The following is a 27,416-nucleotide window of genomic DNA, read 5'->3' as shown; positions in this document are numbered from 1 at the left end:
TCCAATCCCTGGAAAATCAATTTGCATTAATCGTGCAAGTCTTAGGTTGGGATTTTAAATGACATCAAGCTTCTCGTGGAACGTGACATATGAACAGGTCATATGAAGATTCAGCCAGGAATGACCTTCTGTGAACCTAATGACTGCGTGTCGGGTTTTTATCCCTGTTTTATTTTACACTTCCTGATGTTCACTTTACCATGAAATGTTCTCAAATGGCAAAACAAACACTAGAGCGAGGCTGTTCAAGGTTACCATGCAGTGACAAAACACCAAACACTAATATATAACCAGCACACAAACGCCACTTGGATTCATTTAGCCCTGTATTACTGAGCACACCGTTTCAAACCAACTTCACATTTCTGTCACCAGAGACTGACCTCCAGCATTAAGGTACAACACTGCATGGGGTTACACAGAATGAAACTCCTTCTGCTTTTGTGCTCAATCCTCCCTGCCCTCCAACCAGGCAAATATTTGCTCAGTGCTACTGCTAGTGGATGCTGATTATTTTGCAGCTGATATTTTGCAGAAAAGATACTGTACTACTTTTTGTAATTGAGAAAATACTGCGATTAAAAAAAAAAAAATTGTTCAAGATCAGCTCACTCAAGGGTGCCAATAATTCTAGATGTTCCTGCATAAGGTTTAAGAGAGAAAAACAAAAACCACAGTACAGAATCATCAGCTGATACCGTATACATCCTGTACACATGAACAGAGTGGATGTTTACCTGAGGTTGGGAAGCGGAGTGGTACTCGTGCATTACGTCCAGTGAGTAAAGGTGAGGAATCGGCTGGAACGGGTTCAACGCCACCAGTGTGCAGCCAGCGTGAGTGTAAAACACTCTCGCACTGTAACGGGCCTGCAGGCATTTTAGCACTGTCTCACACACACACACACACACACACACACAATAATGCATAAATATGTCATTGGGTTAAAGTGAAGTACTATCCATGCAAAGAAAAGAAGGAGGAAAGAAAGATGACCGACAGCAACAGATGGAAAAAAGAAAGAAAGAAAGAAAGAAAGAAAGAAAGAAAGAAAGAAAGAAAGAAAGAAAGAAAGAAAGAAAGAAAGAAAGAAAGAAAGAAAGAAAGAAAGAAAGAAAGAAAGAAAGAAAGAAAGAAAGAAAGAAAGAAAGAAAGAAAGAAAGAAAGAAAGCAACAGATGGAAAAAGAAACAGATGGAAAAAAAGAAAGAAGACAACAGATGGAAAAAGAAAAAAAGAAAGAAAAGACAGCAACAGATGGAAAAAAGAAAAACAAAAGAACGACCAAACGAACAGCAACAGATGGAAAAAGAAAAAGAAACTGATGGAAAAAAAGAAAGAAGACAACAGATGGAAAAAGAAAAAAGAAAGAAAAGACAGCAACAGATGGAAAAAAGAAAAAGAACAAAAGAACGACCAAACGAACAGCAACAGATGGGAAAAAGAAAGAAAGAAAGAAGACAGCAACAGATGGAAAAAGAAAGAAAGAAAGAGAAAGAAAGAAAAAGAAAGAAAGAAAGAAAGAAAGAAAGAAAGAAAGAAAGAAAGAAAGAAAGAAAGAGAAAAGACGACAGCAACAGATGGAAAAAAGAACGAAAGAACAACCAAACGAACAGCAACAGATGGAAAAAGAAAAAGAAACTGATGGAAAAAAAGAAAAACAGATGGAAAAAGAAAAAAAGAAAGAAAAGACAGCAACAGATGGAAAAAAGAAAAAGAACAAAAGAACGACCAAACGAACAGCAACAGATGGAAAAAAGAAAAAGAACAAAAGAACGACCAAACGAACAGCAACAGATGGAAAAAGAAAGAAAGAAAGAAAGAAAGAAAGAAAGAAAGAAAGAAAGAAAGAAAGAAGACAGCAACAGATGGAAAAAAAGAAAGAAAGAAAGAAAGAAAGAAAGAAAGAAAGAAAGAAAGAAGACAGCAACAGATGGAAAAAAAGAAAGAAAGAAAGAAAGAAAGAAAGAAAGAAAGAAAGAAAGAAAGAAAGAAAGAAGACAGCAACAGATGGAAAAAGAAAGAAAGAAAGAAAGAAAGAAAGAAAGAAAGAAAGAAAGAAAGAAAGAAAGAAAGAAAAGACAGCAACAGATGGAAAAAAAGAACGAAAGAACAACCAAACGAACAGCAACAGATGGAAAAAGAGAAAGAAAGAAAGAAAGAAAGAAAGAAAGAAAGAAAGAAAGAAAGAAAGAAAGAAAGAGAACAGCAACAGATGGGAAACAGAAAAAGAAAAGAAAGACAGCAACAAATGGAAAAAGAAAAAAACAAGACAGCAACAAATGGAAAAAGAAAAAAACAAGACAGCAACAGATGGAAAAAAGAAAGAAACAGCAACAGATGGGAAAAGAAAGAAAGAAAGAAAGAAAGAAAGAAAGAAAGAAAGAAAGAAAGAAAGAAAGAAAGAAAGAAAGAAGGGAAGAGATGGAAAAAACAAAGCAATATTGTTAAGAACTGAACAAAATTTATTATTAATTACTATTATTGACATTGGAAATTAAATTGATAAACCTCTAATGTCCTTCTGTCTCACTCTCCTTTAGAGACTAAAGAAGGGGAGATGATGTTAATGCAGGGTCATGTATGTTAATGTCGGTTACTGTTGTTTATCAGCTCTGCAGAAACGTGATTTCAATCACTAAATGTTTTACAAATAAAAGAACCAACGCTTTAAAATCTTCATTCCTCAAATAATGCAGACTTGGACACGTTATGCAATGGTGTAAATACTGTAGTCACGTTGCTGGGGCGCGTGCGTGTGTGTATATATGCGTGCACACGCGTGTGTACCTGTGGTTGGAGTTACAGGGTTGACTTTGGTCAGGTCATCATAGGTGTGGAGCTCAGCCTCGTTCACTAGAAAAGCTCTGACGTCCCCTTCGAGTGAGTCATTGAGAGACTTTCTACGGGCCTGAATCTGGTCCGTCACTCCGTTTACCTGCAGAGAAAACACACACACACACACACAAATCAAAGTATGGTGACACACTACAGAACAAAGCTTCTCTTACACTGTATAATATTATATCACAGCGTCAGTGGAGGTAAAGCTGCTCCTGGTCTGCTGTGACAAACACAGTTTCCTTCGTTAATAAAGATCGTTACTCATATTTATCACTTCATCTTATTATCTCCATCTATCCAAGGGCTCCTGCATTCTGTGTGAAGAGAAAGATGAGGGAAAGGAGACTCCAAAGATCTCATCCTGTATTGACACACTGCAGACCTGTTGCTGCTCGTCAAAGCTAGAGCAAGACGAGACCAATTATACACCAACCAAGGAATGCAAGCTTGTGTAATCCATCATGAAAAAGCCACACACACAAACACAAGGCATGTGGTATAAACAAAACAGTCTGATCCAGTGTCTTGTGTCCACTTTTCCCAGTTTCCAATGCATCTGAACTAGCTGCTTGTTTGAGGTGTCATGAGAACAAAAGTGGGACAGGCTGGGAGTCCAGGAGAAGTAAATCTGAAGATTGGAGGAGAAAAAAAAAAATATATATATATATATAGTAAACTTGCGTCCACTGTGGCCTCAGATTCTTGCTTTTGGCAGACAGATGTGGAATCCAATATACGTAGTCTTCTGCTGTTGCGGTTTAAACCCCTGAAGGTTCACCATGTTGTGCATTCTGAGATGCTTTTCTGCTCACCACACTTGCAAAGAGTGCTTATTTGAGTTACCAGAGCTTTTGTGCCATCTTGAACAAATCTCACCATTTTCCCATGACCTCTCTCATCAAACAAGGATTTTTTTTTATTTTTTTTTATTTTGCACCATTCTGTGTAAACTCTAGAAAAACACTCAAACCAGCCTCTCTGGCACTGACAACCATGCCACGGTTAATCACAGAGATCAGATTTTGTTCTTCTTTGAGGTTTGATGTGAACATGAACTGAAGCTCTGGATTTGTACCTGCATGATTTTATGCATTGTAATGCTGCCATGCGATTGGTTGATGGGATACTTGCATGAAGGAACCAAGCATGTTCCAAGATCAGTTCAAATTATGAAGTTTGGCCAACCAACCTGTCAAGGTTGGCTCAATCAGCTTTGCCATCTCTGTAATATCACCGTGTTGGTGCGAGTCAATGAAACAGTAAGTGTTCCTGCCTTTTTTTTTTTTTAAGATACATAAAATCATGTTTCGGGGCGGCACGGTGGTGTAGTGGTTAGCGCTGTCGCCTCACAGCAAGAAGGTCCTGGGTTCGAGCCCCGGGGCCGGCGAGGGCCTTTCTGTGCGGAGTTTGCATGTTCTCCCCGTGTCCGCATGGGTTTCCTCCGGGTGCTCCGGTTTCCCCCACAGTCCAAAGACATGCAGGTTAGGTTAACTGGTGACTCTAAATTGACCATAGGTGTGAATGTGAGTGTGAATGGTTGTCTGTGTCTATGTGTCAGCCCTGTGATGACCTGGCGACTTGTCCAGGGTGTACCCCGCCTTTCGCCCATAGTCAGCTGGGATAGGCTCCAGCTTGCCTGCGACCCTGTAGAAGGATAAAGCGGCTAGAGATAATGAGATGAATGAGATGAGAAAATCATGTTTCCACAAGAGCGTAGTCCAGCACTGATGCTGATGTCAAACAGCATTCCAATTCATCCCAAAAGTGTTCAGTCAAGGCTCTGTTCAGACCACTCAAGTTCTTCCACTCCAACCTTGGCAAATCATGACTTCATAGAGCTTGCTTTATGCACAGCGGCATTGTCATGCTGGAACAGCTTTGGGTCGCTTAGTTCCAGTGAAGTTGTTATGTTACAGCATAAAGAGACATCCTATACAAAACTGTGGTAACATTTTAGGGAAGAACCACATACAGGTGTGATGATCACAAACAGGAGTCCACAAATTTTGGGCTGTATGATGTTCATACCCTGACAGGATCATAGCAGTCAGAAGCATTTGTACCCTCAAAGGTACACTTTATGCACCTTTGTTGATGGTGTACGGAAAGAACACTCAGACAAACAGTATCTCGATTTAATGAAGATATCAGGGCCAGAGACTTGAGTCGTAGGTTAATACAATTACCTGCTCTGGATAACTAGCCTCAATCTGCACTTAAGGTGCTCCAGAACTTTTTATTGGATTTGAGGATTAAAAAAAAAAAAAAAGGCGGCAGCAGGTAGCATCGTCGCCGCCTCGTGACAATCTTGAGCTCGGGTTATTTGTTCTGCATGTAATCCCAGTTCTCTCAGGTTCCTCCCACGTGCTGGTAGGTGGATTCTTCTCCTTCGTCCCACAGCCAGCAAGGACTGTAGGAGTACCACTGATGACAGTCCATCATTGGTGTGTCTAGGGCGTTTAAACTTGCCGGAGCCCATCCCTCTGCAAGATTGATCAATGGACAATTTAGAGTAGTCAGTTAGCCCAAATGCATGTCTTTGGACTGTGGGGGGAAACCCACACAGACACGGCAAGAACATGCAAACTCCAGACAGAAAGGCCCCCATCGGTTACTGGGCTTGAACCCAGAACCTTCTTACTGTGAGGCAACAGTGCTAACCAAGCTAAACTGGATGTAGGTGTGGATGTGTGTGTATGGTGCCCAGGGATGGACTGGGATCCCATCCAGGGTGTATTCCTGTGTTCCCAGGACAGGCTATGATCCTGACCAGGATAAAGTGGTTAGAGACAGAGACACACAGAGAGACAGACAGAGACACAGACAGACAGACAGACAAAAAGACAGAGAGAGACACAGACAGAGAGATGTTAACTCTATAAGATGGACTGGGATCCCATCCAAGGTGTATTCCTGTGTTCCCAGGACAGGCTATGATCATGACCAGGATAAAGTGGTTAGAGACACACAGACAGACAGAGAGAGTCACAGACAGACAGAGAGAGTCACAGACAGACAGAGAGAGTCACAGACAGACAGAGAGAGTCACACACAGAGAGACACACAGACAGAGAGAGACAGACACACACAGAAAGACAGAGAGAGACACAGACAGAGAGAGACACAGACAGAGATGTTAACTCTAAGATGGACTGGGATCCCATCCAGGGTGTATTCCTGTGTTCCCAGGACAGGCTATGATCCTGACCAGGATAAAGTGGTTAGAGACACACAGACAGACAGACAGACAGACAGACAGGGAGAGAGAGAGAGAGAGACACAGAGAGAGAGAGAGACAGACAGACAGGGAGAGAGAGAGAGAGACACAGAGAGAGAGAGAGACAGACAGACAGGGAGAGAGAGAGACACAGAGAGAGAGAGACAGACAGACAGGGAGAGAGAGAGACACAGAGAGAGAGAGACAGACAGACAGGGAGAGAGAGAGACACAGAGAGAGAGAGACAGAGAGAGACAGACACAGAGAGAGAGAGACAGACAGACAGAGAGAGAGACACAGAGAGACAGACAGACAGAGAGAGAGACAGAGAGACAGACACACACAGACAGACAGAGAGAGAGAGAGAGAGACACAGACAGACAGAGAGAGACACAGACAGAGAGATGTTAACTCTATAAGATGGACTGGGATCCCATCCAGGGTGTATTCCTGTGTTCCCAGGACAGGCTATGATCATGACCAGGATAAAGTGGTTAGAGACACACAGACAGACAGACAGACAGACAGAGAGAGAGAGAGACACAGAGAGAGAGAGAGAGAGAGAGAGAGAGAGAGACAGACAGACAGACAGAGAGAGACAGACAGACAGACAGAGAGAGACAGACAGACAGACAGACAAACAGAGAGAGAGACAGAGAGACAAACACACACAGAAAGACAGACACACACAGAAAGACAGAGAGAGACACAGACAGAGAGATGTTAACTCTATAAGATGGACTGGGATCCCATCCAGGGTGTATTCCTGTGTTCCCAGGACAGGCTATGATCCTGACCAGGATAAAGTGGTTAAGGAAGGAAGGAGGGAGGGAGGGAGGGAGGGTAGGTAGATGTTAACTCTCAGATGGACAACAGAATACATTTTTTTAAATCAGGTGATCTGTTAAACATTTAGAATGCCAGCTATCCATGAGGACAGTAGTGCAGCAGTGTCCCCTACCTCCCCAGGTCGCCTTGTTCTTCCACCTTGTTCAAAACTCTCGGATTCCCCATCTGCTCTGTCTCCACACACGTTTTCAGTCCTGAATAAAAGTTTCTGCTTGACATTTGCCATAATACAAAAAACCCAGAACTGTCCAGAAAGCCTGTTTTCAGCGGTTCCGAGTCTCAAAGCCCCGCCATTAACAAACCGCTTTTCGACTTTCCTTCTTCTGAGTCACCAAATTCCACAGTGAAGGACAAATTTTCTTCTCCTCCTCCTTCACCACCGCTCTGAACTCAAAGCTGCTCCTACACCATTCCGACAAATCCCGCCTCCAGCTCTACGGCGGATCTAATTGGTTACACGTGATCAAGACCACGCCTTCTGTTCGGTTTAAATCAAGGTGGTCAGGTATTATCCAATCATTTCACACGAGGCGTGACTTAAAACTGGGAAAATGAATAATTAATAAGCATAGCAGACATGCTCTAAGAACAATCTATACAGGTCTGATTAGGTCTGTGCTTGACTATGGAAGCGTAATATATGGGTCTGCAGCCAAAACACTGGAATAAGTTGGATGTGATCCAAAATCAAGCGTTAAGGTTATACTGTGGTGCTGTTAAAACTACTCCAGTGACAGCTATCCAGGTGGAGATGGGAGAAATGTAATGCCTTTACACTGACTTTGTTTCATTTATTATAGCTGACTGATTACTGTTTATCCATCCATCCATCCATCGTCTGTAGCCGCTTATCCTGTTCTACAGGGTCGTGGGCAAGCTGGAGCCTATCCCAACTGACTATGGGTGAGAGGCGGGGTACACCCTGGACAAGTCACCAGGTTATCGCAGGGCTAATACAGAGACACAGACAACCATTCACACTCACATTCACACCTACGGTCAATTTAGAGTCACCAGTTAACCTAACCTGCATGCCTTTGGACTGTGGGGGAAACCGGAGGAAACCCATGTGGACAGCATGCAAACTCCAAACAGAAAGGTCCTCGTTGGCCACTGGGCTCGAACCCAGGACCTTCTTGCTGCACCACCGTGCCGCCCCATCAGCTCATGTTCGACTCAATTTCATGGAATAACTGTTAAATATATACAGTACTCTGCAAAAGTCTCAGCCCCCCCCCCCCCCCTTTTTCATACAAACTTTGTTATTGATTTCTATTTTATGACTTCTACATTAGGGCGGCACGGTGGTGTAGTGGTTAGTGCTGTCGCCTCACAGCAAGAAGGTCCGGGTTCGAGCCCCATGGCCGGCGAGGGCCTTTCTGTGTGGAGTTTGCATGTTCTCCCCGTGTCCATGTGGGTTTCCTCCGGGTGCTCCGGTTTCCCCCCACAGTCCAAAGACATGCAGGTTAGGTTAACTGGTGACTCTAAATTGAGCGTAGGTGTGAATGTGAGTGTGAATGGTTGTCTGTGTCTATGTGTCAGCCCTGTGATGACCTGGCGACTTGTCCAGGGTGTACCCCACCTTTCGCCCATAGTCAGCTGGGATAGGCTCCAGCTTGCCTGCGACCCTGTAGAACAGGATAAAGCGGCTAGAGATAATGAGATGAGACTGCTACATTATCAAGTCAGTACAAAAAAATTTTATGGTTCCAAACGTTCGTTTTCCAGCACAAAACTAAATGTAACAGGGAAAAAAAATGTTTGTATCTGAGCAGCATATTACATACAGTAAGAGAGCACTTTTCAGATGAAAAAAGAAAACATAATGAAGGCTGCTGGGTTTTGGTGCAAAATGAAGAAGCGAGTGTGACAGTCAAAGTGTCCAGAAGAACTGGGGCTGGTTCTGGAAGATGCTCAGTAAAACCTACAGCTCATTTCCGCATAAAACTGCACTCATTGGACCTGAGACTACTATCTCACACCAATGTAATTTCATTATTTTTTTAAGCCATTTTTGTTCTACAGCATTTCTTTAATCAGTTATAGTGCAAAAGTAATGACACAAGTAGTATGAGTAATGACTGAATGAAAAATAATCTGCAAACTATATTGTCAATACAGTCATATATTATATTTTTTTTAATACGAAATAGTTTTTCTTCTCATCCAAATGAAGGTTTGAATAATTGCCTGGTAGGTGTAATAAGTTGGATAAGTGTGACAAACGTCACGAGCAAGCCCCGCCCACTATGTGACGTAGTACACAGGAACGCCCCCTAGAGGCGCAGACAGGAAGAATGCGGAAATGTGAGGAAAACACTTGGAATAGGTGGAAAAATGATGAGATAGTGGATTATTTGTGCAGCAAACGTGCATATTTTAAAAAAATGATAATTAATTCGTGAATCTTGATACATTTTTTGTCCAATTTGCAGCTTATTTAGTCTGGACTTGACCTGTCAGGCCGGTTAGTGCTGATTAGATGGAACTAAGTCAAGAGTAAAATCATCAGAAACAGAAGACCAGTCAGTACATCTGCACACATCTGTATTAAAGGTAGGTTCGTATCACCATCTTGTGTGGTCCATTTTGTTTCAGTTCATAGTAAGTTAGCTGTAATCAGATGTTCAGTGTTTTTAATGGATAAATCTGTGTGATTGCACAAATTAAAGGAACACTTCATCCTGAAAAACATTAAATATGTTTATAATGAAGAAGAAGAAGCCTTTATTTGTCACATGCACATTCAAGCACAGTGAAATTCGTCCTCTGCATTTAACCCTTCTGAAGCAATGAGCGCACACATGTACCCAGAGCGGTGAGCAGCTATGCTACAGCACCCAGGGAGCAGTTAGGAGTTAGGTGCCTTGCTCAAGGACACTTCAGCCCAAGGCCACCCCATGTTAACCGAACCACATGTCTTCGAACTGTGGGGGAAACCGGAGTAGGGCTCGACGTTAACTTTTAACCCACTTGCGCCTTAATTTCCACTTGCCCCCTATTTTGCAGGTTTTTAGGAAAACCATAGAATAGTTGTGAATTGCAACATAAAATCAAGATCACACATTGAAGAAGAAACCTTTATTCATCACATGCACACTTCAAGCACAGTGAAATTCATCCTCTGCATTTAACCCATCTGAAGCAGTGAACACACATGCACACCCAGAGCAGTGGGCAGCCACACCAGAGCGCCCGGGGAGCAGTCAGGGGTTCGGTACCTTGCTCAAGGGCACCTCAGCCCAAGGCCGCCCCATGTCAACCTAACTGCATGTCTTTGAATTGTGGGGGAAACCTAGGGTGACCAGATTTCCCTAGTCTGAAACCGGGACACTTTTGCGCACGACCATGCTCGTGCACGCACACCTTTTTTTTACGTAAACGTGACACTCTGAGAGGTGCTCTTATCATTTTGTTGAAGCTCATATTTATCAACATCTCACATGAAATAAAACAAACAGGCATTTCGTTATCTAGTAGCATAGTGGTATACAGATCAGTTAAATTATGGTCAGACAACAGATTTTGTAATGGCTGAGAATAGGCCAGGCTATGTCCATAGGCCAAATTTAAACTGATTTATTTCACCTGTTTGTGAGAACACCAAGAAGAATGCATATGCACATGTAGGCTGTATCTCTAAAATTGTACGCGTTATAGCATGAACTTAAAAAGTAGATATGTGACCTCAACATAGCCTAGGTCAGAATCAACCTTACTAACCATTCCCCACAACTGAATGAATAAAGCAAGATGTGAACAAAAGTGAACACTTTAATGGAAGGTGCAACAAGCTGTTCAACACAGTAATATGGCCAAACTGTCAGAATGGTATGTTAAACAGAAACAAAAAAGAGACAAGTGATTTGAGAATATATACTACGGAAGCCGAGAGAGGCCCTTCATATAATCCATTTTTTTATTCACCTTGTTATCCCGAGATAACCACATAATTAATTCAGGATCTCGAGAAAACAACACAACTAATTCGAGATCTCGAGAAAACAAAACTGTTATTTCGAGATCTTGAGAAAACAAAACAATTATTTCATGATCTCGAGTAAACAGCTGAGAAATGGTTCATTCAGGTACGCCAAGAGACTTGTGATATGCTGACTTTGGGGCTATTTCTCATTCTGTATAGATGCAACTTTGGTCATTAGAATGTCTGGAATAATCGATCACCTAATAAGGCAATATTTTGATCAGGAGTTGACACAGGGAGAGATTGCATTAAGTCTTTTAATAAGGGATCATTTCAAAATTAGTCCGCGGCACCTCCGCAGAAGACTGGCCCGGCTTTGTCTCTACCGACTGAGATACAGTGATCCAGCTGAGATCATGAAATAATTGTTTTGTTTTCTCGAGATTTCGAATTAGTTGTGTTGTTTTCTCGAGATCCTGAATTAATTATGTCGTTATCTCGGGATAACAAGGTGAATAAAAAAAGATTATATGAAGGGCCTCTCTCGGCTTCCGTAAATATCCACTCAAACAAAACAGCAGTAAAGGAGGAGAGGGGCGACAGCCCGAGGAAAGCCCCCACAGGAGCGCACAGCATTTGCAACATAGGCTACCCAACTCAGTACAAGAACAAAGCACTTACAGTGTGTGCAGTAGGCTTCGTGCGCATTGTTCTGCACCTCTCGGAGGAAGGGGTAGGTGCCCTGTAAATCTTTGGAAAAGGTACATTTTCTTTTCGGCATAATTGCTGCGGCATTACTGCTGCTAGATGCTAGACAAAGAACATTCGCGCCAGTTAATGTTTATTTTATTGTTGCATGGCAACACGTACTGTTGTCTGGAATAATGTGGCTAAATAAAAACCCATGCCACAGGGCCAGGGGGCAGTAACCTGGAAAGTTTGCGATTCCTGTCAATTCATCAAACTAGTAAATGCAGACATTTCTCCGCTAATGATTCCCTCGCTGCTCAGTTGCAAACGGCGAAAACCGGGACATATCCATGTCCCGACAGACTTTTGTCGGGACTCGGGACACACAACCCCAAATCGGGACTGTCCCGGTAAAACCGGGATGTCTGGTCACCCTAGGGAAACCGGAGCACCCGGAGGAAACCCACGCAGACACGGGGAGAACATGCAAACTCTACACAGAAAGGCCCTCGCCGGCTGCTGGGTTTGAACCTGGAACCTTCTTGCTGTGAGGCGACTGTGCTAACCACTACACCACCGTGCCGCCCATTGAGTTGAAGTTTGGTTACTGATTAAGTTTATTTGTTCGTTACGTTTTACTTTTAACGGACAATAACAATCTCATCTCATCTCATTATCTCTAGCCGCTTTATCCTGTTCTACAGGGTCGCAGGCAAGCTGGAGCCTATCCCAGCTGACTACGGGCGAAAGGCGGGGTACACCCTGGACAAGTCGCCAGGTCATCACAGGGCTGACACATAGACACAGACAACCATTCACACTCACATTCACACCTACGGTCAATTTAGAGCCACCAGTTAACCTAACCTGCATGTCTTTGGACTGTGGGGGAAACCGGAGCACCCGGAGGAAACCCACGCGGACACGGGGAGAACATGCAAACTCCGCACAGAAAGGCCCTTGCCGGCCACGGGGCTTGAACCTGGGCCTTCTCGCTGTGAGGCGACAGCGCTAACCACTACACCACCGTGCCGCCGACAATAACAGTTTTATCCAAAATAGTTTTTCCTGCCTTAATCAATTTATTTCCATTTCACATGCATGCAGCTGTTGTAAAGTTCAGTGTGTTTGTGTAGAACTCTTTCAGACTGTAGGTTCATGACTCGATAATGTAGAAATCATAAAATAGAAATCTATAACAAAGTTTGTATGAAGAAAACAATAAGGTGCCAAGACTTTTGAACAGTATTGTGTTTGAGAATATTTATATATCTTTTTTTTTGTTACAGTATATCATCCACCTCTAGGTTTAAAAAAAAAACTGCTGCGTCATGACAGACAGGATAATGTTTGAGCTTAAAATTATTGTTTAGTGTGTAGCTTGAGGGTGTTTTATACAGACCTGCCAACCTGTCACTGAATCAGTGCAGCCGGTCTGTCATGATGCAGCACGTTTTTTTGTTTTTTTTTACCTAGAGGTGGATGATATAACAAAAAAAAAGCTATATAAATTTTTGCACAGGACTGTGTTCCTCTGATAACAGAAACAAAGCTCCAGCTCTCAAGATTCTTAAGCAAACTCTTCCATACATACTCCCTTCCGACTTTCTGTTTTTGTAAAATACATTTTAAATACAATCGTGGAGTTCTCAGGCTTAGTTCCTCTCTTCGTCTTCTTTAACCACTCATTTCCTCGTTGTTCTTGAAACATTTGCTTCTATTTGTTAACATTTTTCTTGATAGCAGGGAGACGGTAATGCCTTTTATCTATTTCTCTGTTTGAACAAGCAAAAAACAGCGCAAAAATTAACCGTATTGAAGACAGATTGCATGAAAGACGGTGTCCGTCTGACCCCAGCTGTAATTATCATGTGATGCGTGGCATCATGCACAAGGGGTCTATAAACAGTACGCGTACCATACTACACCAGCGGGGGGATATAAAATAACTTGCAGAGCAGTAAATGAAACCGAGACTAAGAAAACAGCCAAGACATAATGGTGGATACGTAGTAAGGGACGCTTTTAGGAACTGAAATAAAAGATCAAAAAGCCTAATTTTTGTGGTGCTAGTTCGTAATACAGTATATGCTCATTCCAACTTGCCCGGTCAGGCATATCGGGGACATATCCCACTTGCCCGAATACATGTTTCACTTGCCCCAGGCAATCGGGCAGTCCTTAATGTCGAGCCCTGCGGAGCACCCAGTGGAAACCCATGCAGACACGGAGAGATCATGCAAACTCCACACAGAAAGGCCCCCATCAGCTGCTGGGCTCGAACCCAGAACCTTCTTGCTGTGAGGCAACAGTGCTAACCACTACACCATGTGTTTAGTAGTTCTGGTTAAAATCCGTGGCTTGTTGCTGCATTTATATTATCTCTGTCAGAAGTTAGCAGGGGCGGCACGGTGGTGTAGTGGTTAGCGCTGTCGCCTCACAGCAAGAAGGTCCGGGTTCGAGCCCCGTGGCCGGCGAGGGCCTTTCTGTGTGGAGTTTGTATGTTCTTCCCGTGTCCGCGTGGGTTTCCTCCGGGTGCTCCGGTTTCCCCCACAGTCCAAAGACATGCAGGTTAGGTTAACTGGTGACTCTAAATTGACCGTAGGTGTGAATGTGAGTATGAATGGTTGTCTGTGTCTATGTGTCAGCCCTGTGATGACCTGGCGACTTGTCCAGGGTGTACCCCGCCTTTCGCCCGTAGTCAGCTGGGATAGGCTCCAGCTTACCTGCGACCCTGTAGGACAGGATAAAGCGGCTACAGATAATGAGATGAGATGAGAAGTTAGCAGTTGTGCTGCTGTGATGTCACAAGGGAATCATTATTAGGGCAGTTAAAATGTAGTTCAATGGAATAAGATTCAAGAGAATTGCAGCGGAGACTTGACTCGGCTAGGCAGTGATCCATGAGATGATGTATTAGCGTAAACGTTGAAGAGCTGGATGTTGCGCTGTCTGAGCGGAGTGTACAGGTACGGCGAGATAGCTGAACACATGAAAGCTAGGTTTAGACTGGGTGATTAAAGCTCTCTTAAGATTGCTCATGCTGTATGATGTGATCCCAATAAAACCTTGGCCAAATTCTGTTACAGACTGTGATAACATCTCTTCTCAATTTCAGATTATACAGTGAAGATCGTGAAACGACAGACCTGGGAATTTTCTATGAAAGAAAATTTTTACATAATGCTCACGCTGTCAATCCGGACTCGTGCAGAAAACGTGGTTACAGAAACAAACCTTGTTCAAAGTGAACTTGAAGGAATGAGAATATTTTTCTGTCCATTAGCATGTTTAGTTTACATTTTATATTGTATTTGTAGCTAGCTCATGAATTTTGCGCAGTTCTACAGTGGATATAAAAAGTATACACACCCTGTTAAAAGGGTGTGCACACTCTTAAACTAATACTTTGTTGAAGCACCTTTTGATTTCATTACAGCATTCAGTCTTTTTGGGTCGGAGTCGATCAGCCTGCCACATCTAGACTTGGCAATATTTGCCCACTCTTCCTTGCAAAAGCGCTCCAAATCTGTCAGATTGCGAGGGCATCTCTTGTGCACAGCCCTCTTCAGGTCACCCTGAATTGTCAGATTTTCAATTGGATTTAGGTCTGGGCTCTGACTGGGCCATTCCAAAACTTTAATTTTCTTCTGGTGAAGCCTAGACTGGTTAACACCAGACCATATCACAAGTGAAATATGGTCTGGAATCCGCCTACTGAATTTCTCGTAGGGGAGGTGTAGTTTACGATTGTCAACGGCCGTTTATTGGACATTGCGAATGTCTATCATTTGGCGTATACGTAGCCCATGGCCAATCATGGCAGTTGTACCCGGTGACGTAGTTAGAGCGACGAAGAGGCGAAGAAGAGAAGGAAAGAGAAAGAGAAGGCAAAACAAAAATAGGAAAACTATGGCACCGAACGATTACTGCCGTTTGTGCAAGACAAAAAAAAAGCTTGATCGAAAGTTTGGTTCGTATCGCTCACCGCCATGTTAAATGTGATCCGTAAACAGTCCCAAATAAACTACAAGCTTCCGTTTGTCGAGTAGTACGCGTCACCGTCTTTCCACCCCTCCCCACTCTCTGATTGGCTCCCTAACTCAGGCGAGCCTTTAGACCATAGTTTCCATGCTGTCTTTTCAGATCGGAATGATTGTGCAAAGCAGCATGGGATTTCCCAGGCTAGGTGAAGCCATTCTTTTGTTGATTTCAGTGTATGTTTGGGGTCATTGTCGTGCTGAAAGATGAAATTCCTCTTCATCTTCAGCTTTCTAGCAGACACCTGAAGGTTTTGGGCCAAAATTGACTGGTATTTAGAACTGTTCATACGGTAATTCCCTCCACCTTGAATAAAGCCCCTGTTCCAGCTGAAGAAAAACAACCCCAAAACATGATGCTGCCACCACCATGCTTCACCGTGGGTATGGTGTTCTTTTGGTGATGTGCAGCGTTGTTTTTGCGCCAAACATACCTTTTGGAATTGTGGCCAAAAAGTTCAACCTTGGTTTCATCAGACCATAACACATTTTCCCACATGCTTTTGGGAGAGCTGATGTTTTTTTTTTTTTTGTAAAATTTAGCCGGGCCTGGATGTTTTTCTTTGACCCTACCTCATAGTCCAGACATATGGAGAATACGGGAGATTGTTGTCACATGTAGTGCACAACCAGTACTTGCCAGAAATCCCTGCAGCTCCTTCGGTGTTGCTGTAGGCCTCTCGGCAGCCTCCCTGACCAGTTTTCGTCTTGTCTTTTCATCAATTTTGGAGGGACGTCCAGTTCTCAGTAATGTCTCTGTTGTCCCATATTTTCTCCATTTCTTGATGACGGTCTTCACTGTGCTCCATGGTATATCTAATGCTGTGGAAAATTTTTTGTACCCTTCTCCTGACTGATACCTTTCAACAATGAGATCCCTTTGATGCTTTGTAAGATCTCTGCGAACCCTGGCTTTTGCTGGAGGATGCAACTGAGTAAATGTCAGGAAAATTCTTCTTCTTCTTCTTCAAGGTTTTATGGTGGTTGGCAAACCAACTTAAAGGTGCATTACCACCACCGACTGGGCTGGACTGTGGAACAGGAGATATGGGGGGGGACTTGTATTCTTTTAGCTAATTTAGGAAAATCCTACTAGGACAGCTGAACTTTATTTGCGGTTAATCAGAGTCATTGTAAAGCCTAGGTCACAACTGGACGTACGATTTTTTGGTCGTGCGATTTTTGGCGTTTCCCAAATCGCTGCGTTTTTTTTGTTCGTGGAGAAAGACGCACGGTGGCCGTAAGTTTGTCTTGCAACCTGAAAAAAAACGTAAGCGCCCGTAGAGTTTGTTTGACATGACAAAGAACCTCTGCGGCCGGTCTGCGGCCAGTCTACGGCTCGAAAATCAGCACGTCACACGCGCGCCCTCCGTGCGTTTCACGCGCGCCCTCCGTGCATTTCACGCGCGCCCTCAGTGCGTTTCTTGCATTTTTTGCACGTAGACCGGCCGTAGGAGCACGTACGGCCGGTTGTGACCAAGGCTTAATGGATGGCAGGTGTGAACCCAAAAAGACTGAATGCTGTAATTAAATCAAAAGGTGCTTCAACAAAGTATTAGTTTAAGGGTGTGCACACTTATGCAACCAGCTTCTTGTACGTTTTTTATTTTTTATGTTTTTCCCCGGGGCGGCACGGTGGTGTAGTGGTTAGCGCTGTCGCTTCACAGCAAGAAGGTCCAGGTTCGAGCCCCGGGGCCGGCGAGGGCCTTGCTGTGTGGAGTTTGCATGTTCTCCCCGTGTCCGCGTGGGTTTCCTCCGGATGCTCCGGTTTCCCCCACAGTCCAAAGACATGCAGGTTAGGTTAACTGGTGACTCTAAATTGACCGTAGGTGTGAATGTGAGTGTGAATGGTTGTCTGTGTCTATGTGTCAGCCCTGTGATGACCTGGCGACTTGTCCAGGGTGTACCCCGCCTTTCGCCCGTAGTCAGCTGGGATAGGCTCCAGCTTGCCTGCAACCCTGTAGAAGGATAAAGCGGCTGGAGATAATGAGATGAGATGAGATGTTTTCCCCCTCACAGATTTGTTTGTTTTTCAATTGAATTGTACAGGTTATAGGTAACGTTAAAGGTGGGAAAAGTTTTGAAATTATTTATCGTGGTCTCATTTTTTTTTTACATCAGAAAAACCTATCATTTTAACAGGGTGTATATACTTTTTATATCCACTGTATGTTGCAAATTTAGCAGTGATCATACTCTGATCATCTTTTCGAGTGTGACAAGTCTCATCTCATTATCTGTAGCCGCTTTATCCTTCTACAGGGTCGCAGGCAAGCTGGAGCCTATCCCAGCTGACTATGGGCGAAAGGCGGGGTACACCCTGGACAAGTCGCCAGGTCATCACAGGGCTGACACATAGACACAGACAACCATTCACACTCACATTCACACCTACGGTCGATTTAGAGTCACCAGTTAACCTAACCTGCATGTCTTTGGACTGTGGGGGAAACCGGAGCACCCGGAGGAAACCCACGCGGACACGGGGAGAACATGCAAACTCCGCACAGAAAGGCCCTCGCCGGCCACGGGGCTCGAACCCAGGACTTTCTTGCTGTGAGGCGACAGCGCTAACCACTACACCACCATGCCGCCAGTGTGACAAGTAATAATCTTAAAATGCTGCTGAAATTACAGTCTAAAACTGGCTTTGTAGCTGCCCCCAACTAACCACCTTGCATGCTTGTCTATATTTCACACACACACACACACACACACACACACACACACACACACACAAATTCCTTACATGATCATATAAAACGTCATTTTTCGTCAACAGAACAATGATTAAGGTCAGATACACAAATAGAGCTATTTAAACTTCACTTTTACCAACAAACAGTTGTATCATTATGAGAAATGTTATTCGTTTTTCTGCTTTATGCAATGTACAGTATGGTGTTGTTGTCATCTTTCATACAGTGACTTCTTTCTCTTAGGCAATGGATGAAGCCGAAATTAAAGTCGCCTTCGTGAGCAACCTCAACGGCACGACGCTGACTGAAGTATCTCTCGGATGCTTCCTCGCCCCTCTCTGTTTTATCAGCCGAGGCTTGTTCATCCTTATGTTTCACCTAAATAAAGGTGTTCTCCCACTAAGCAGTAGCGCTCACCTGCTTTTGGATTTCGCTCTGCTCATCACGCCGCTGGTCCTCTCATGCACTATCCTGAGTGATATCCTTCATTGGGTTATAATAGTCATCACTGTCGCTGATGTTTGCGCAATTTCTCTGTTGTACTCAAATAAGAATAAAAGACCTGCCAGTTATCGGAGTTTGATTGACAGCTTTGAACACAGTCATGTTGAGTCCAAAGTGGTGCCTTTTGTGACTGCGTTCAGGGTGCTGGTCAACGTCAAGACAGCTATCAGCATCCTTGCTGTAGATTTTAGTGTTTTTCCAAGACGATACGCCAAAACGGAGACATACGGGACAGGGGTTATGGACTTCGGAGTGGGCGCTTATGTTATGGCTAATGCAATGGTGTGTCCTGAAGCTAGAGGGAAAAAAGTACAGGGCTCAAAACTGAGCCATTTGGCGAAGCAGCTTTTCTCTGTCTGGCCCCTGGTCGTGCTCGGATTTGTGAGGCTGGCGAGCGTGAAATCATCAGGCTATCATGAACATGTCACTGAATACGGACTGCACTGGAACTTCTTTTTCACTTTAGCCATAGTGAGAGTGGTGGCGTCGGCTATACTCGCCATGTTTCCCATCAACATCTCCTGGCTCTTGTCTTTGCTGATCAGTGGAGCTTACCAAGTCGTCTTAGAGACAACAGATCTGAAACGGTTTCTCACTCAGAACGCTGAGCGCAGTAGCTTCGTGCAAGCCAATAAAGAAGGAATATTCTCTGTAGTGGGTTACGTTGCTGTTTACATGGCCGGTGTTCAGGTTGGTGTCTATCTAATGCAGACTAGAACTCTGGTCAAAGACTGGATACGAGTTCTCTGGAAGCTTCTCCTTGGAAGCTTTGGGCTGTGGGTTGCTTTACACGCCTGTCAGACGCACATCGAGCCGGTTTCACGTCGCATGGCCAATCTGCCGTTCTGTCTATGGACCATAGCACAGTCCTTGTTTTTTCTTTCCTGTTTGGGCCTAGCTGATATTGCATTGCTTTTTGCCAAAGTGGTGTCCAATTTCTCTGCTGTGTCAGCCTCCTGGAATCCACGTCGACATTCGGAAACGGAACAGAAAATACGGAGCAAACTGGACGCTTTGTGTCTGATTCAGTCTGTGAGCAGGAATCAGTTGCTGTTTTTCCTGCTCGCGAATGTAATGACTGGATTAACAAACATCCTCGTAGACACTTTGAAAAGCAACGACTTCTTTGCGGTTTGTGTTTTGCTCTCTTACATGTTCATAAACAGCTTAATTATATTCATTTTACATGTCAATAATATTACAATTAAATTTTGGTAATTTTTTTTTCTCCTTGGTTTAATCAGTTTAATCAGTAATCGCTGCTGTGGAGATATTATTTGAACAAGATTGTAGGTTATAATTCGGACCAATCTGTTATGTATTTATTACTTTGTGATATCAAATAAAAGAAACTTTGTGAGCTCATACAGTGCCTGTTTTAATACTAATAAGGAAGATGCAACCTGCTGTTATAAAATTGCTGTATGTAAACATTAACGGTAATGGTAGGATTAGGATTCTCATCTCATCTCATTATCTCTAGCCGCTTTATCGCTCTACAGGGTCGCAGGCAAGCTGGAGCCTATCCCAGCTGACTATGGGCGAAAGGCGGGGTACACCCTGGACAAGTCGCCAGGTCATCACAGGGCTGACACATAGACACAGACAACCATTCACACTCACATTCACACCTACGCTCAATTTAGAGTCACCAGTTAACCTAACCTGCATGTCTTTGGACTGTGGGGGAAACCGGAGCACCCGGAGGAAACCCACGCGGACACGGGGAGAACATGCAAACTCCACACAGAAAGGCCCTCGCCGGCCCCGGGGCTCGAACCTGGACCTTCTTGCTGTGAGGCGACAGCGCTAACCACTACACCACCGTGCCGCCCAGGATTAGGATTGTTTTTTAAATTAAATTGAGCTACTGGAGTACAAACTGCTGAAAGAGTTAATGCTGACACCTTTTTGTTTCAGTTAGCATAAACTTTCTCAGCAGTTTGTGCTACAGTAGCTCTTCTGTGGGATCGGACCATCCTTTTGTGCCCCATGCGAATCAGTAAGTCTTCGACACCCATGACCCTGTCGCTGGGTCACCGGTTCTCCTTCCTTGGAGCACTTTTGGTAGATACTAACCACTGCATACCGGGAGCACCCCATGAGATGTACCATTTTGTTGATGCTCAAACCCAGTCATCTTGACATCACAATTTGGCCCTTGTCAAAGTCGCTCAGATCCTTACGCTTGCCCATTTTTCCTGCTTCCAACACATCAACTTCAAGAACTGACTGTTCTCTGGCTGCCTAATATATCCCACCCTTTTACAGGTGCCACTGTAACAACATAATCAATGTTATTTACTGTACTTCACTTGTCAGTGGTCATAATGTCATGGCTGATCGGTGTGTGTATGTGTGTGTGTGTCATTATATAGCCATATTCACTGGATATAAGCAATCGCGCAGTCTGATTGGCTACTCTACTACAAGGCTATCAGCTCATATACCATGAGTAGAGAAAAACAAAATGGTGGAGCGTGCTGCTGAACCAACCGAGGACGAAATAAAAACTCTACTCGAAAACAAAACCCCCCAAAAATACAAAAAAGCAACAAAATATGGAATAAAAGTATTTGATGGTAAGAACATATCTTTTTTCCTATTATTATTATTATTATTATTATTATTATAGCATTTTTCACAAATTTCTACTGTCATTTCACCAGTTTGTTTACATTCTTCATCTTTAAGCATGAAAATTTGTTGAATTTTTTTAGACTGGTTCAAAAGCTCAAAGAAGTTTGAAAATTACAGAATTGATATGTCCAAGGGGCGGCACGGTGGTGTAGTGGTTAGCGCTGTCGCCTCACAGCAAGAAGGTCCTGGGTTCGAGCCCCGGGGCCGGCGAGGGCCTTTCTGTGTGGAGTTTGCATGTTCTCCCCGTGTCCGCGTGGGTTTCCTCCGGGTGCTCCGGTTTCCCCCACAGTCCAAAGACATGCAGGTTAGGTTAACTGGTGACTCTAAATTGAGCGTAGGTGTGAATGTGAGTGTGAATGGTTGTCTGTGTCTATGTGTCAGCCCTGTGATGACCTGGCGACTTGTCCAGGGTGTACCCCGCCTTTCGCCCGTAGTCAGCTGGGATAGGCTCCAGCTTGCCTGCGACCCTGTAGAAGGATAAAGCGGCTAGAGATAATGAGATGAGATGAGATATGTCCAAGGAAGAATCAAATACATGTCTAAAGCTATTCTATACTTCGGCAAGGCAGCACTTTCTACAGAAAAAACAACACTAAGGTCAATTCATGAAGCCATCGATAGGTTTTTAAGAAGTCCACCAAAGCAGAAATGATTTTGTTGGATGTTTTGTATAAAGTTTTTATTTATTGAATTTGCAAAAATAAAAAGGCTGTGTTTCTCAAAATCCAGTGAACGTGGCGATATGTATACGTGTGTTTTTTCCCAGATGTGTAATGAGCAATAATAATAAGCCAGCAATGCAAAAAGTCTAATACTTTAATAAGCGGTTCCTCCATTATTTATTTATTTATCTATCAATCAATCCAGCCATCCATTCATTTATTTATTTTTTACTGACCTCAGCCCCGCCCACTTGGTTTTTGTTGTATGGTGAAGATCAGATTTCCCCCCAGAGTTTCTGTGTGCTCCAGCTAAACCATAGACGCGAGTACATCTGCTATAATTATTCTAAAACTTAATTAATATTCAAATCTCAATCAAATGTGATTAACAGTTTTAAATATTTCCCTGTCCCAGATGCATTTTATACCCAAATCTGGTATACTAATATATATATATATATATATATATATATATATAAGGTCCTGGGTTCGAGCCCCGTGGCCGGCGAGGGCCTTTCTGTGTGGAGTTTGCATGTTCTCCCCGTGTCCGCGTGGGTTTCCTCCGGGTGCTCCGGTTTCCCCCACAGTCCAAAGACGTGCAGGTTAGGTTAACTGGTGACTCTAAATTGACCGTAGGTGTGAATGTGAGTGTGAATGGTTGTTTGTCTCTGTGTGTCAGCCCTGCAATAACCTGGCAACTTGTCCAGGGTGTACCCCACCTCTCACCCATAGTCAGCTGGGATAGGCTCCAGCTTGCTTGCGACCCTGTACAGGATCAGCAGTTATGGATAATGGATGGATATTAATTTTTAATATTAAGCAAAAAGATCCAGTTTTTATTACTTACAGTTATAGCAAGAATATGTCTACTAATCAAGATGAATAACAGACTACAGGGGGAAATCAAATGATGTGTATATAGAAGTAGTATTCATGTATCTCAGGTTTCGTATATTTCATATGTGCATGATATTTTTTTTCTCTTGCATGATCTTAAACAGGAATCATCACATACACGTGCAAACATTTGGTACCTTTTTTGACTGAGGTGCCTTTTGTTTCAATCTGTATACCCTTCTGTTAAGACCGTGTCGTGTCTTAATGTGAGTGTAATAACAATTTGGCATTCAACTGTTTGTGCTGCCGCATGTTACTCTCACGGTATTAACGATTACAGAAGAGACACGGCGAGTTTGTTTTTAAGGGCAGCCAATGCACTTGACTTAACAAGTCATAATTATGAGATAGTCTTAATTACAAAATAGACAGGATTTTATGTCATGAGATAGTATCTCATGATTTTGACATGCTAAGTCATTATTATGGTGGTGTAGTGGTTAGCACTGTCGCCTCACAGCAAGAAGGTCCTGGGTTCGAGCCTGGCGGCCGGTGAGGGCCTTTCTGTGTGGAGTTTGCATGTTCTCCCCATGTCTGTGTGGGTTTCCTCCCACAGTCCAAAGATATGCAGGTTAGGTTAATTGGTGGCTCTAAATTGACCATGAATGTGAATGGTTGTTTGTGTCTCTGTGTGTGTCATCCCTGCGATGAGCTGGCGACTTGTCCAGGGTTTACCCTGCTTCTCGCTCATGGTCAGTTGGGATAGGCTCCAGCTTGCCCCCCCTCCCCCACGACCCTGCATGGGGTAAGTGGTTACAGATAAAACAAACAGTGGTGTAGTGGTTAGCACTCTCACCTCACAGCAAGAAGGTCCTGGGTTCGAGCCCAGCGGCCGGCAACGGCCTTTCTGTATGGAGTTTGCATGTTTTCCCTGTGTCTGCGTGGATTTCCTCCCACAGTCCAAAGACATGTAGGTTAGGTTAACTGGTGGCTAAACTGACCGTAGGTGTGAATGTGAGTGTGAATGGTTGTTTGTCTCTGTGGGTCAGCCCTGCAATAAGTTGAAGTTAAAAAGAGGACGGGTCCTACAATAAGACGATGATCCAAAACACACCTCAAAATCTACAATGGAGTACCTCAAGAGGCACAAGCTGAAGGTTTTGCCGTGGCCCTCACAGTCCCCTGACCTAAACATCATTGAAAATCTGTGGCTAGATCTCAAAAGACCAGTGCATGCAAGACAGCCCAAAAAACTTGTAGAACTGGAAGCCTTTTGCAAGGACGAATGTGTGAAAATCCCCCAGGTAAGAACTGAAAGATTATTAGCTGGCTACAAAAAGTGCTTACAAGCTGTGATACTTGCCAAAGGGGGTGTTACTAGGTACTAACCATGTAGGGTGCCCAAACTTTTTTGCTTCAGGCCCTTTTCCTTTTTTTTGTCATTTTGAAAATGTAAAAGATCTCATCTCATATCATTATCTCTAGCCGCTTTATCCTGTTCTACAGGGTCGCAGGCAAGCTGGAGCCTATCCCAGCTGACTACGGGCGAAAGCTGGGGTACACCCTGGACAAGTCGCCAGGTCATCACAGCAGGGCTGACACATAGACACAGACAACCATTCACACTCACGTTCACACCTACGGTCAATTTAGAGTTGGGGAGAACATGCAAACTCTGCACAGAAAGGCCCTCGCCGGCCACGGGGCTCGAACCCAGACCTTCTCGCTGTGAGGCGACGGCGCTAACCACTACACCACCACCAATAAAGTTGTGCTTTCCTTCTTTCTTTCATCTTCAACTTGCTTAACTGTTCACAGTAAGAGCAATTTTGACCAGGGGTGCCCAAACTTTTGCATACCACTGTGTATAATCACTCTTTACAACCGTGGTGAGCAGAAAAGTATCTCAGTGAGTGTTGGTTCTTATTGTGACAAATTTTTTTTTTCCAGACGCGAAAACAGACTTAATTATTATTATTATTATTATAATTATTACTATTATAATAATCCTGTATGCTGACGTCATCACCGGAGTAAAGGTCACTCGATAATTCGGTGGCCACATCCGCCTCTGTGTCGCACTTGTTTGTTTTTGGTGTAAAACGGAAACTGTTGATATCGGTAAGTGTGATTTTCAGGTGCGTTTATTTATCTATTTTTTGGTGCATTTGTAGCCTTTATAGCACGGGTGTTCCTGTCAGGAATGTTAGCACTGATGCTAAGCTGCAGATGAATCGTTTGATAGCCTTCACTTCCTGTGAGGACGCGCTCACTCAGATTTGTCAAACCGCTCCGCTGGGCTGTGTGAAGGAAGCGAGCAGAAAAGCACCGAGTTTAGTCAAGGTTGTTTTACTAACATTTTATATAATTTGTATGTGGTTAATGAAAGTCATGGCTTTTTGTCGTTTATTTCTATTTCGAAAGCAACCGCGGTCACTTAGAGTTGCAGCTTGGTAGCTAACCTTATCAGCTTGCTAAGCTGTCACCATTAGCCTAGCTTGTTAGCAGCCTCCATTAAGTAACATTACACTTGTTAGCTAGCTAGCTAGCTGTTAGCAGAGTGTCCTCTGAATGCATGTTTCGCTTTAACTTTTCTTTACATCATACTTCAGGACTAGCTTACATGCAACTTGCGTAATTATCTAACCAACCTCTGTTTCTTGTCAGCTATTGATTGATTGATTTAATTAATTAGCTAGTTAGCATGTTCTTAGCCTGCAAACTGCTTGTCAAAGTCGTAGTACAAGTATAACCTAGCTGTTATCTGTAGCCTGTCTTTTATGCATATTTTAAACTAGCTAGCTGTACTAGAAGTTGCATTATGTACATTTTGTTCTATTCAAGCTTATTACTTGATGAAAAGGTTTATTCTGTATTTAAGCGCTTAGCTGGTTTGGAAAAAAAAAAACCTAGGACAGCTAGCTAGAGTAGTTAGCTATCCACGTAGTTAGCAGGTGAAGTAACTTAGCTAGCTGGTTTATAGAGATGACCCCTTGAATTAGGTTTTAATTTTGAATTGAGCTTAAATTCAAACAGCTTCTATATTTTTTTCACGTAGTTAAATTGTAGCTGGTTGTTAATTGTGTAAAAAAAAAAAAAGTCATCAGGGCGTCACCTGATGCTAGTGAGCTAATCATAGCTGGTTATTTTGTGATTATCTGGGAGAATAATCTTTAACACAAGGATCCTTTTGAGTGTAAAATAAATTCAACAGACATCCAAAGTTCAAATTTATTTCATGAATGTCGTTATTCAAATATGCACGTTTGTTTGTTTGTTATTGATGTGTATAAATTAAGAGCCATAGTTTCCTGTTCTTGCCCTTGAACCTTTCCAGCAGTGATACATTTCAGGTCCAGCTTTTCTGAGTTACGAAGACATGCGTTTACTTTCAAGTTAATAGCTATAAGATTTCTCTCGGTTATAATAAATATAAAAATTTGATGATGTGGACCCTCTCTGCTTCACGCTGGGATCTGACACTTTTCCAACGTCAAGCCTGGATGCGAACATTTATTTATTTTTTTTACTTTTTTTTTTAAACTCTAGCACATTTTCGAGAAAAAGAAAATTTGTACGATTACAGATGCAGAGGATTTCTGTAGAAAAAGAGCACAAGCCACTTGGAAGTAGTTGAGGCTAATTGAGTCAAAAGGCTTGGGCTGAGCGATAAGTTTTTTATTTTTTTATTTATTTATTTTTTAATAAATTGTAGAAGACCATGAATAAAACTCGCATGCAAGAAAAGTTACCCACGCGTGAAAAGTGTCGGAAGGAAAATATCTAGACGAGAAATCTCAGGATTGACGAATGAGCTTTGTAGTGTGACTTAATCAAAGAACAGCAATGTGACATCTAGGACGGTCCATGAGAGACGATCTATCATGTTGGAGAATTTTCTGTATTTTCTCACCTAGTTTAACAACTCCTACGAAGTGTTCTTTGATGGTCATGATTGACAATTTCTTGACCCTCTTCCAGAATGATGGCTGGTTGGTGTCAGACTTGTAGTGTTGCCAATTTCTAGACCAAGACACGGCAATAATTTATGGTACTATGATTGCTTAATCTGACATGGTGGCCATCGTAAGAGACAAAACTATCATGTAGTCTGATCCCAGCCTGAGAAAAACAGTTGGGTGACCCATTATGACAATCATGGCAATGTATTGGGTATTTTTTTAATTAATTAATTAAAACAAAACACAATTGGGTGCCCTGTTTTGAAACTCATTTGAAAGAAAAATTTTGGTCGTAATAAAAATGCTGGACAGAAAACTGGCTTGTTTACAGGAAACTTGGTTGATGTTTTATATTTTTCAGCAAATCATTGAATCGCGTGATTCCATATGACTGTCACTTGAAATCCTAAAATAGTTGCCACCAGTCATCTGCTTTGCACTTGACTTAACTTTTTTTAAATATTTAATGAGAAGAGAATAAATGTGTTGCCTTAATTGCAACGATATCGCAGCGAATATGAATATGGTCAAAGATGCTGCTCAAAAAA

The 27,416-nt window shown here is 43.0% G+C and overlaps 3 protein-coding genes across 7 annotated transcripts in view; 2 read left to right on the top strand and 1 right to left on the bottom strand.

Moving 5' to 3' along the window:
• The window catches only part of LOC132875605 (unconventional myosin-XIX), a 50,491-nt gene extending 43,204 nt beyond the window's left edge, over positions 1–7,287 (bottom strand). The window contains exons 1-3 of the mRNA XM_060912503.1: positions 7,022–7,287; positions 2,790–2,937; positions 738–886 (exon numbers count right to left, since the gene is read on the bottom strand). Coding sequence (XP_060768486.1) covers positions 738–886; positions 2,790–2,937; positions 7,022–7,135 — 411 coding nt within the window. The 5' untranslated portion in view covers positions 7,136–7,287. The remainder of the gene's footprint in view (positions 1–737; positions 887–2,789; positions 2,938–7,021) is intronic.
• Positions 7,288–9,190: 1,903 nt separating this feature from the next.
• Positions 9,191–20,192, top strand: pigw (phosphatidylinositol glycan anchor biosynthesis, class W). 3 transcript variants are annotated; one of them, XM_060913307.1, is made up of 3 exons: positions 9,191–9,216; positions 9,345–9,465; positions 18,507–20,192. In XM_060913307.1, exon 3 carries the CDS (start codon positions 18,510–18,512, stop codon positions 19,983–19,985), a length of 1,476 nt encoding a protein of 491 aa, XP_060769290.1. In that variant the 5' UTR covers positions 9,191–9,216; positions 9,345–9,465; positions 18,507–18,509; the 3' UTR covers positions 19,986–20,192. The 3 variants fall into 3 exon arrangements, with proteins under 3 accessions (XP_060769290.1, XP_060769289.1, XP_060769288.1); XM_060913306.1 differs by having other exon boundaries at positions 9,199–9,238; XM_060913305.1 differs by having other exon boundaries at positions 9,205–9,465.
• Positions 20,193–24,940: 4,748 nt separating this feature from the next.
• Positions 24,941–27,416, top strand: part of ggnbp2 (gametogenetin binding protein 2) — a 29,968-nt gene continuing 27,492 nt past the window's right edge. For 2 of the 3 annotated variants that reach the window (XM_060913024.1, XM_060913021.1), the window contains exon 1: positions 24,941–25,027. The gene's annotated coding sequence lies outside the window, so the exon portion shown is untranslated. Of the gene's footprint in view, positions 25,028–25,144; positions 25,250–27,416 lie in introns of those variants that run through there. The other variant, XM_060913022.1, reaches the window with a different exon arrangement.

The sequence above is a fragment of the Neoarius graeffei genome, chromosome 28, assembly GCF_027579695.1.
Source record: "Neoarius graeffei isolate fNeoGra1 chromosome 28, fNeoGra1.pri, whole genome shotgun sequence".
Classification (NCBI taxonomy): domain Eukaryota; kingdom Metazoa; phylum Chordata; class Actinopteri; order Siluriformes; family Ariidae; genus Neoarius; species Neoarius graeffei.
The sequence above is the reverse complement of the archived record's forward strand: the minus strand, read 5'-3'. Positions and strand labels throughout refer to the sequence as shown.